Source organism: Haliotis rufescens, unplaced genomic scaffold (assembly GCF_023055435.1).
Source record: "Haliotis rufescens isolate VD_foot unplaced genomic scaffold, xgHalRufe1.0.p SCAF_20, whole genome shotgun sequence".
Lineage (NCBI taxonomy): Eukaryota > Metazoa > Mollusca > Gastropoda > Lepetellida > Haliotidae > Haliotis > Haliotis rufescens.
Genome location: NW_025963891.1, coordinates 18,068,701 through 18,080,904, shown reverse-complemented (window position 1 = coordinate 18,080,904; position 12,204 = coordinate 18,068,701). Strand labels below are relative to the sequence as shown.

General features: G+C 40.4%; 1 protein-coding gene across 1 annotated transcript; it reads right to left on the bottom strand.

Moving 5' to 3' along the window:
* Positions 1-6,478: 6,478 nt before the first annotated feature.
* LOC125382649 (galactoside alpha-(1,2)-fucosyltransferase 2-like) lies at positions 6,479-11,653 on the bottom strand. The gene is made up of 3 exons (XM_048400710.1): positions 11,627-11,653; positions 8,781-8,873; positions 6,479-8,248 (listed from the first exon to the last, which is right to left on the bottom strand). Exons 2-3 carry the CDS (start codon positions 8,821-8,823, stop codon positions 7,218-7,220), a joined length of 1,074 nt encoding a protein of 357 aa, XP_048256667.1. The 5' UTR covers positions 8,824-8,873; positions 11,627-11,653; the 3' UTR covers positions 6,479-7,217.
* Between the last annotated feature and the right edge of the window lie 551 nt (positions 11,654-12,204).

Genomic DNA, 12,204 nt, shown 5'->3' with positions numbered 1-12,204 from the left:
TATCATTCGTTGCCAGATGCGCACGGCGGCTATAGGATTAAGTCCACCAAAGTACAGGCCAGAATCATGGTTTACCTTTATCAATTTTCTCAGTTTTTCACATGCTAACCTCGTTCTTTCTACCGAAGTTTTAGCAGTACTTATGTACACTCCCGCATAGAAAATTGCCTTTTGAACAGGTAATTTTATCTTACCAATGTAAAGATGTTCAGGCGACACTGTTTTTTTACTACATCCAAAAGTTAGGACAGCACTTTTGAACACATTGTATTTTAACTGTCACCATAATTTTCTGCTACGTTTAGGAGCATTTGAAGACCTGTTGTGTTACAGCTGATCAAGGTCGTGTCGTCTGCTAACAGTATTCCTGGATATCGTCCCAAAGGGAGACATAGTCCACAACCGGAATTGCTTAGTTCATGAAGCAAATCGTTTATATAAAGAGTAAAGAGCTATGGTGATATGACACGACCCTGACCAACACCCTGTTTAACAGGGAAAACATCGGATTTGAAGCCGGCAAAGCTAACACATGAGTACATAGAATTGTAAGATAAACGTAGAATTCTCCATAATTTACCATTGATACCAAATTTATGTAATTTGAAGAAGAGACCGTCAAGCCAAACACTATCGAAGGCTTTCTCGTTATCGAGGAAGGAACAATAAACTGGTGAGTTTCTTTCGTTAAAGTATGAAATACTTTCTAGAAGAGTGAGAGCCGCCGTTTCAGCACCAGCATTTTTTCTAAATCCAAACTGTAGTGGGTGAGGGAAGGCTACATCGTCGCTTGTCCATTTTTCGATTCTGATGAGAAGCATTCTTTCGAAAAGCTTACTTTGGACTGAAGTTAGTGTTATGCCCTTGTAGTTAGATGGATCACTTTTACTTTTTCCTCGTCCCTTATGTACTGGTAAGATTTCGCCAATATGATACATTTTGGGTATATATTCATGTTTAATGATAGCATTGAATAATACCATAATATGCTTTAATAAAGATCTTCCCGCATACTTAATATGTTCGTTTGTGAGCCCATCAGGTCCTGGAGATTTATTGTTTTTCAGTCCTTTAACTGTACTTACTACCTCTGCAATGGTGAATGGTCTCTTCAATGAATGGTTAGCAGTTACATCGTTATCAGCATCAGATGTTTCGTTGTTTTCAATATTTTTGACTGAGCATATTACTTCATCAGCAAAAGAGCAGTCAAAATGACTTTCCATGGTTGGGATTGACAAGTCTCTAAAGTATTTACCAAAGATTCCACAAATACCTTCCGCGTTACTACTTTGATTACATTTATAAAGAAGTTTGTGTACTTGGCCCTTAGTTTTGTGATATCGTTTTGCAGTTTTAAAGTATTCATGTACATCTATTTCAGCTGCCTCATAGAGTTCTTTCAGTCTGCTATCTATGAGCGATTGTTTGGATCTACGATGCTGTCTTCTAAAACTACGCTTTGCTTCTTTATATTTAACAAAGTTCTCATCGTTCTTAGCATGTGACCTGCACGAATCCAGACTACCTAACAAGATACATAAGTCGTAACTCAACCGGAAGAGATCCTGGGAACACCGAGTGCAGAAGCTGAGTAAAGCCTTGGGACTTGAGCAATACGTAACCGCAGTTAATTTTAAATCCACTGTACAACTTATTCGCAAGCAGCTGAACATTCAGGGTGAACAGAAGTGGTTTACTGACCTATGGGACGATAAAGGAAATTTAACAAACGGAAATAAACTTAGGACTTATCGCATGTTTAAGAAAGACCTGTGCCCAGAAGCTTATGTAACCAATACAATGTCTTGACACCACCGCAAGTCCTTCATACGACTGAGAGCCTGCAGTCTGCCTCTGTGTGTAGAGACAGGCAGATATTCTAAGCCGCCTATTCCACTTCATGACAGAATCTGTCCTCTCTGCCCCCTAGAATGTATGTATGTATGTATGTATGTATGTTGTGTGTGTGTGTGTGTGTGTGTGTGTGTGTGTGTGTGTGTGTGTGTGTGTGTGTGTGTGTGTGTGTGTGTGTGTGTGTGTGTGTGTGTGGTCTGTGTGTCTGTGTGTCTATGTGTATGTTGTGTGTGTGTATGCGTGTATGTATGTGTGTGTATGCGTGTATGTATGTGTGTGAATGCGTTCGACTGAATGCATGTTTGTGCGAGAATCTATGTTGTTGATAGACCTTTATGATTGTTCTCATAAAGGTTTTGGTATAAGTCATGTTTTAATTATATATTGAATGTATGTACTGTTTGTCATTTGTACTTTCTTAACTTATTGTTGTTCTGTGATATTTTAGATTATAGTGTCTCATAGGCCATATGGCCGGGTGCTTTTTTATAATTCTATGAATGTACATTTTGTATTTTATCATATGATATGCACGTGACACTTAAATAAACATTTCCCTCTCTCGGTATTGGATCGCCTGGGTGACGGTATAGCGAGACAGCGGTAGCGCTATAGCGCGGTAACTGAGCTTGAATTTCTTATTCTAGTCATAGCACACATGACAATAAACGTTAGTCATATGCCGCAAAGGTATAACTTCATAAAAATAACACCCCCCGACGTTAGTTCATTCTACTACATCTTTTGGAGGCGATATCAAAGGCGCAGCCCAGCTGCCTGCTTGTGAGTGAGGTATCTGTACATAGTTTTTGTTTTGTTTGTTTGTTGTTTAAAGCCGCATTCAGCAATATTCCAGCTATATGACGGCGGTCTGTAAATAGTCGAGTCTGGACCAGACAATCCAGTGATTGACATCATGAGCATCGATCCACGCAATTGGGATCGATGACATGCATCAACCAAGTCAGCGAGCCTGACCACCCGATCTCATTAGTTGCCTCCTACTACAAGCATAGTCGCCTTTTATGGCACGCATGGGTTGTATCTGTACATAGAAGGTTTTAGGGTACAACACAGAAGGAAAGCATGGGTTGTATCTGTACATAGAAGGTTTTAGGGTACAACACAGAAGGAAAGCATGGGTTGTATCTGTACATAGAATGTTTGAGGATACAACACAGAAGGCAAGCACGGGTTGTATCTGTACATAGAATGTTTGAGGGTACAACACAGAAGGCAACCATGGGTTGTATCTGTACATAGAATGTTTGAGGGTACAACACAGAAGGCAAGCATGGGTTGTATCTGTACATAGAATGTTTGAGGGTACAACACAGAAGGCAAGCATGGGTTGTATCTGTACATAGAATGTTTGAGGGTACAACACAGAAGGAAAGCATGGGTTGTATCTGTACATAGAATGTTTGAGGGTACAACACAGAAGGCAAGCATGGGTTTTATCTGTACATAGAATGTTTGAGGATACAACGCAGAAGGAAAGCATGGGTTGTATCTGTACATAGAATGTTTGAGGGTACAACACAGAAGGAAAGCATGGGTTGTATCTGTACATAGAATGTTTGAGGATACAACATAGAAGGCAAGCATGGGTTGTATCTGTACATAGAATGTTTGAGGGTACAACACAGAAGGAAAGCATGGGTTGTATCTGTACATAGAATGTTTGAGGGTACAACACAGAAGGCAAGCATGGGTTTTTTTATGTGCACAGAATGTTTGAGGATACAACACAGAAGGAAAGCATGGGTTGTATCTGTACATAGAATGTTTGAGGATACAACACAGAAGGAAAGCATGGGTTGTATCTGTACATAGAATGTTTGAGGGTACAACACAGAAGGCAAGCATGGGTTGTATCTGTACATAGAATGTTTGAGGATACAACACAGAAGGAAAGCATGGGTTGTATCTGTACATAGAATGTTTGAGGGTACAACACAGAAGGAAAGCATAGGTTTTCTCTGTACATAGAATGTTTGAGGGTACAACACAGAAGGCAAGCATGGGTTGTATCTGTACATAGAATGTTTGAGGGTACAACACAGAAGGAAAGCATGGGTTGTATCTGTACATAGAATGTTTGAGGATACAATACAGAAGGCAAGCATAGGTTTTATCTGTACATAGAATGTTTGAGGATACAACACAGAAGGAAAGCATGGGTTGTATCTGTACATAGAATGTTTGAGGGTACAACACAGAAGGCAAGCATAGGTTGTATCTGTACACAGAATGTTTGAGGATACAACACAGAAGGCAAGCATGGGTTGTATCTGTACATAGAATGTTTGAGGGTACAACACAGAAGGCAAGCATGGGTTGTATCTGTACATAGAATGTTTGAGGATACCGCCAACTGGGTAAAATGGTTTGCTTGTACCAAGGCCGTCAAAAGTAAGTTTTTTTAGTGCAGTATATCGCCGCTATGAAATTGGTTTATACCGAAGTGTCCCAGGGTGTTCTATGCCCATTTCCGACATCGTCCATAATCGAATCTTCAAACGGTTTGCTTGATCCAACGCCGTCAAAAGCACCGCTCGCGGGACATCACCGCTATGAAACTGGCGTGTGTCGGAACGTCCTTGGGTGTGCTTAACCCATTTAAGACGTCGTCCATATTCGAGAAACTTCAAAGTACACCGGGAATCGCCTTCATGCGAATACCTAAAATTACCGTGCAGTGACCCCAATACAACACGTGGCTGTGAAGGCCTTGGATAGCGTTAGCGCTTGGGGGACAAAATGGCGCCCTTGTGTCAAGCTATTCGGCAGCGAAGGAAAGCGAGCGCTCCGAATGGTTAAATGGCTCCCGGTCGGAACTATGTATTATAGATCAGATCGTCTTGAATTGGCACCGCCATTTTGTTTAAAACAATTGCAAGTGATATGAATGATTGAATCCTCTCCTGTTAATCACACTGGCTTCGTCATTACATTGTTATCTTTGTACATTCATCCCACCATGTGTTGTGTAAACATATCATGATACACTTCCTCGGCATCACCTGATGAAGGAGCTAGAAGTAACTCTGAAACGCCGTGAACAAAGAATAAAAGAAGTTACTATCCATAAAAAGTTTCAAGTCATCATTTTCTTCTTACTTCTAAATGCCTTCAGTATGATACGCCTTTGTGTACAAATAAATAATGAAATAACTGGTCAGCGTATTTTTCTAAAAAGCAAGGAACCGAAAAGGAAATGTTATTTTGTTACTTCTATGTGCAAGTCTTTTGAAAACATACGAAATGAATGTAATATGTAATTTCCAGTTCACCCGATACAGGGAGATGCATCCAAGCTGAAGCTGTTGCTGATTTAGCAAATGCCCGAATACTGCGCCCAACACCGAAGTTATCCATGAAATACCTGGGCCCACCTGCACAAAGCGAGCTTAGTACTGCGATTATTGTAAGTCTGTGTTAAAGTATGGGAGTTACGATCATCGTTTCGCCATCATCGCTCTGTACACATCACTGATTGAATACGCACTAATTAAATCTCAGTAGGCAATTGAGGTCTGTTAGCGAGCGGATGTTGTTTAAGTTCGACACCTACTAAATTGCAATTACGCAGAAACTATGTAAGCCGATCATTCAAAGTGTGAACTTTAGATTGTGTGGTTGGTTAGGTTGATAATGAACACAGAAGCTTTGTTTATTGTTGACACCTGTGAAGATCCTGGTATGAATATAGGTTTTCGGCAAGCCACACTTGCCGTAAAAGGCTACTATGCTTGTCGTAAGAGGCGGTCGCTATCCCAACTGCGTGGATCGATGTTCATGATGTTAATCACTGGATTGTCTGGTCCAGACGCGATTATTTCGTACCTTACGTAAACTGAAGACTCATTGTTCGATTTCCCTATTGCATTTATTGAGCAGAGTTTTTCTTTTGATGTAGTTGTTGCGTGCTGATATACCTGACAGAGCGGATAAATAATTGATATATATCATATATGTATTTAGCTCGCAAAGGCTCGCTAAATACAATATTTATTCCTAATGCAGGATATTTACCATCCCCAAACACACCCGCGTGATAACCTCTCTCTCTCTCTCTCTCTCTCTCTCTCTTTATCTCTCTCTCTCTCTCTCTCTCTCTCTCTCTCTCTCTCTCTCTCTCTCTCTCTCTCTCTCTATATATATATATATATATATATATATATTACGAACACACACACACACACACACACACACACACACACACACGAATAATGAATGTAATCATCTACTGAAGACATTAAATTACAAGACTTAATAAACCATATTTTAATGTATAAAATTACAAACACTAATGCGACACGCCTGAAAACACAGGCGATGCCCAATTCGTCTCTGTCGGCAAGAACAGAACCTGTTACGTTGATCCTGTATCGTCAGTGGGATGGTGGCAGGAGAAATGTTGCGAGAGGAATCTGGATGCGTATGAGGGATTAGAGATGTGTGTGTGTGTGTGTGTGTGTTCGTAATATATATATATATATATATATATATATATATATATATATATATATATTACGAACACACACACACACACACACACACACACACACACGAATAATGAATGTAATCATCTACTGAAGACATTAAATTACAAGACTTAATAAACCATATTTTAATGTATAAAATTACAAACACTAATGCGACACGCCTGAAAACACAGGCGATGCCCAATTCGTCTCTGTCGGCAAGAACAGAACCTGTTACGTTGATCCTGTATCGTCAGTGGGATGGTGGCAGGAGAAATGTTGCGAGAGGAATCTGGATGCGTATGAGGGATTAGAGATGTTGATAAGTACAAATGCGTGTGAGCTTATCTTCCACATCCTAATGCGTGTAGAGTGAGTGAGTATAGTTTTACTCCGCTTTTAGCAATATTCCAGTAATATCACGGCGGGGGACACCAGAAATGGCCTTCACACATTGTACCCATGTCGGGAATCGAACCCGGGTCTTCGGCGTGTCGTGCGAACGCTTTAACCACTAGGATACTCGACCGCCCCAAATGCGTGTAGAGATGGAGATAGTTACAGACTCAAGATATTTCTACAGACTCAATGTATCGATGCCTGTACGAACCATCAACTTCTTAATACTCAGCAAAGGCCTCATGTTTGTTTTACGCCGCACCCATCCGATGGTTTGTGCTATGAGCAACGTCTCACACCGTCAAGATAGTATGCCACACAATCAACCAAGTCACCGAGTCTGGGGTCCTATCCAAAACATTATGACCGCCAGATCCATTTAATCCAATCAAAAGACGAACATAGATTGCCGGAAACCTATAGCACACAGAATCCCACAAGTTGAAACACCTGATGAAAATAGCTCCCCGTTCATTCCAATCCAATCCATTTGGGGTAAAAAAAACTTGAATAGTCACTACTAAACAATTTTCGTAATACAGATCCTTCTCTTGCTGGGTATTTATAATACACAACAGTACCACTGTTTAGAAATCCTGACCACCATCCATACGTCCCGGTAGTTTGAATCAAATGATCACATCTCGCCAAAATGGCCATATCTGCTATCGCTGTACCTCCAGTCACATGTATGACGCTACCGTCCTTCAGAAGATCCTTTAAGAAGTCAGCGGAAACAGTTGCAAGGACGAAAGTTACGTGACTGTACCTCAAGCGGAAGTACTCCATTGCACGTTGAATGTATTCCACTGGCGCAATGTTGTAACCAAAATCTTGGTAATATTTCGCGACTAAGTCCCCTCTTCTGTAGTGGATGCCAACTAAGGTGGCACTCGCGTTGGCTGACAATGACCTTTCCTCACGAATCTTATTAAGAATACCATCAGCCGATGCTTTTGTAGAATCTGAGAAAACAAATTGACTCCGGATTTTGTCCTCGACGTGAGGGAAGTATCGCCATGACTGCAAATAACGTTCTATCCTGACATTTCTATTTGAGTCGAACTTGGTCAATGCTTGGTCGAAGTCACACGGACGTTTTTCGACCAATGTCAAATGACCGCTTAGTGACTGAATCTTCATACTTGTCGCGTCCAATTTGAAATGTTTCACCAGCGGGTTGCTTTCATCAATGACAACACTCATATTCTTTCTCGACGCAATACCATAAATAGATGCATAAGTAAACATCAAGTTTCCAAGGCGACCAGATTCCATACATATAATGAAATGTTTGTTTCGGTTTTCCGATATACTGTTAGACGGGGTTTTATTCAGGTTTTGGCTCGGCGTTCCTAAAGTTGTCTGCTGATTCTCCTCGCCGCCATCTTTGATGCCAGACTTCGAAGGTTCTACGACTGTTGGTAGATGACTTGACACGTGGAATCCGCACACCACTATGGTGGCAATACCAAGTAGAACCATATATTTTAGTTTTCGATCTGAAACAAAAATATTATTGAGTGAGGTATTCATCTTTTCTTCATGGTTTCTGCAATTTGACCTCGGAGGAGGTCATGGATGGACATAAATATAAAGAGAATCGAACATGGGTTTTCAACTTGAGAACGAACTCGATGCTCAGTGCACGCTTTAATACTAATAAGTTAACCTGTTCTTGATGGGAACTGTAGTCAGTCGTCCGTCAATTGAACTACAGTAGTTTCGACAAAATTTGAACTTGAAATCTGGTGGTTTTAGTGGGGCAGAAAGGTCCTGGCTCTATCGTACCATGCCCCATGTCCTATAAACTATATAAACTTGCTTCGGACTGTTGAAAAACAAATGGATTGTCTATCACAAAAATTACATTGTCAAATAGTATATGAAATTGACGATCCCTAATTATATAAATGGGTGCACTTCACGAGTAATTTAAAAAAGCAATATATACAGTTATCCGAAGACATTACTGCTAAATTCATTTGTACAGAAGATTGATAGCCATGAAACTAATGTAGAAAATATATTTACCTCTTTTAAAAACCTGCTTCCAGGTGACATCCTGACAGACCATCTTGCATACAGGATTTACGTCCACGGTATTCCAAACCTTCCCAGATGCACCTGTAGATCATCATAAAACAATATAGTTTTAAAATCGGAGTTGAAAAGAATTGTACTAGCTAAAAGCGGCATAAAGCCATACTCAAACACTTTTACTAAGGCCATTATTTCGACTGCTGCTCATGCGCGGTGTCTGGCAACAAACACTTCCTGTTTTATACAAATTGTGTGAGTGGCGGGTGCTGCCGGTAGGGCAGGTAATGCTTACCCTTTTCGCGAACAGCTTGTGTCATCACTGATATTCAGTGATCCAAACATATAATTTTCACCACAATATGGCCTTCTACGATCAAATGAATATATTTCGTAGGATAATCGAGACTGCTTACTCTCTGGCGTTGATGTTCTATATCATCATTATTCATCTTCAGCCTTTATAGCCATTATTCACATCTCACATAATTTACTATAACTAACTATGTAACTAAAAGTGGTGTATAGTATACACACAGCACCCACTTTATATAACATAATATTATAATTTACTGTTCTTCTTTTATGTCCAATATTCACATCTCACGTGCACATAATTTGTTTCTATCGATTACGAATAATAATGTGTTGAGCTATACCAAGTAGATATTTGCATATTGACAAATGATTCTTTGCGGTAAAAAACGATTGAGTTAGTGTTGTTTTCAACCACCGTCAGACATATCCAACCTATCTCACTCCGGCTTGTAAATAGTCCCGTCTGGCCCAGACAAACCATTGGTGGATATTTTGAGAATATTTCATCGAGATACCACAAAAAATGGTATAACTGAGTACACTGATGTGGCGGGGCAGTTGGCCCGGGAGACATTTCATCTATCTATCTAGATATCTAGAGAGGTGAAGTGAAATGGGGTTTAACGTCGCGTCCAAGATTATTGCACTTATATAGCGACGTGCATGCACGTGTATGTGTGTGTGTGTCTGCTTGTACTAGTCCGGACTGATGCCGATTTATAGTGCTAGCTCACTGAGATACCATGCTGCAGTTTAACATGAATACCCCACTCAGACACAGTATACTGACTCCGAGCCGACCAGTCCTTGTTTTAGCCCCTTAATGCCGAGCGCCAGACAGGGTAACAACAAGTACAATCTTTTAACGTCTTTTTGTATGACGCGGCCCGGGATCGAACCCTGGACCTTCCGCTCTCCGGGCGGACGTTCTACCACAAGACCACGGAGGCGGTCAGATATCTAGAGAGAATACAAAAGTTACTATTACTATAATTATAATACCGCTACTATAATTAACTATTTAACTAATAGTGGAGTATAGTATTCACACAACGTGTTACATGTATATATAACCACGCGCTGTTACACGGGTACATCGGTATATTACACGGCTGTTCTAGATGCCAGTGGCTTTTAAGTGTATAAATAAAATTTGATATTATGGGAAACTCTCCACACGATGGCACGCCGTTTTCGTCCTTAACCCCTTGGATGCGAGAGTGACAACGCAGAATCAATTCTCGGACAAGTCTCAGCAGTATCTTTTTTAAAACCGGTTTAAATATTTGTAGTTAAACGCCATCGGATAGTAAATTTAATATTCTATATATTTGCGTAATGTTATAGCCAGGGGTACATACAGTGCCGCGTGAGCGCAATTCTCGCATAACCCTCGACCCGTGAAGATCCGGGATGGAATAGGTCTTCAGCAACCCATGATTGAACATGGTTTTAACCGATATACCCAAACGCCATGTTTCTCTCGCTTGACCTAACACGAATGCTCCCACGTCTGATTGACATTAATCCCTTGAAGACGCTTAGCTAAGGTTCACTTGGGGGCTAAATAGAGTGACCACAGAGCCCCGAACGATAATATGTCAAAATGATCTTCTGCATACTTTGTATGAACATATCTAATACCCTCAACAAGGTCACACCACCATCAACTAGAGCCCCGATCATGGATACGACAGAAGGCCGCTGTTCCACACGAACGCTCTTCATCCGAGTCGTTGTTTGTTATGTCACCGATACAGTTACTGGATGATGTGTTTCGCCAATCTGCTGGTTGATACAAAATATCCATGTGGTCAAATGGTTTTGTTGTGTGCGTTGCTATGGCACCGATCACCTGCATCTCGGTGTGTGCCATTATTCACGTTGGAAATGAAAGATTAACCATCTAATGTATATATGATCGATTGAGTGAATAGCATGAATATTGTCTGTACTAAAACAGGATCCAGCACATAGTTAATAAATAAAATGAACAGACAGAGGAAAGATTTCCGCCAATAAATCCTGCTTCACATTTTGTCTGGGTTAGGGCAACCTATCTATAACACTAGCACTAACCCGATCTCAACATAAATGATTTTTTCAATACTTCTAGCCGGGGTTATGATGTTTCTAAATTTCGAGAAACATTTACCTTGACAGTAGTACATATGCTGATATAAACGAATCATCTGACGTCATAAACTGGTTGCGTAAAAACAAAACAAAATAAAAACGCCCGGTCTCTTCACGACTTTCGATCTGGATCAAAACTTCAGATCCAAATGGTCTACTGCTTCATTTGTATTGTATAGAAACCAATGTTGGGTAGAATAGTGTAGGCAGAAGTATTCATTGTGTCAGCTGAACCAAAATAATCACTGTACGAATCGATTCTCCTCCTGTCAATGCAGTGTAACATAAAAGACAGTAACCCTCTTTCACATAAGACTGTATATAGTATCAAGCTTGACACATAAGCTATGAATAAAACTGTCCCTCAAAAATCAAGCTCGTCTTACCTCCCTCACCCTTTACCGTCCTCAATTGATGTCAACTGCAAAATGCCAATCAGTAACATTGAGCCCGCAGGTAGACTGGTGTCCGTGTCTGCGCATGTTCGGTTTATTACAGCCTGAGGCCGAATAGGCGATGCATTGTTATCGACACAATAGTAAGCTTATTACATAGACAATTGTTCCAAGACAAGCGCGACTTGATGCCTGCTTGTCAAGAGCCAAATACCAAGAATTAATCTCATACCGCCAGAGAGTATGGATAATTAAAGAGTTTCTAATTAATTTGTAACGTACATCGACACAATATCTGATAATAATTATACAGCCCCTTAAAGGGACAAGACATCTATTATTCTATCATTATATTCTTGTTATCCTCTTTTATCATCCGGTGGTGTATACGTGTTCCCAAATTGAAATAAAAAAATCTTAAATGTCTTGTATTCCTGTTAGCACTTCCCTTCTTTAATAACAGATGAAAAACACATGAACGGACTGCGTAAGATGTGACGATTTGGCAAAGGTACTCGGCTTGCAGCAAGGAACCCTGGGTAGAAGAACGATTGGCTTCATACGACCGT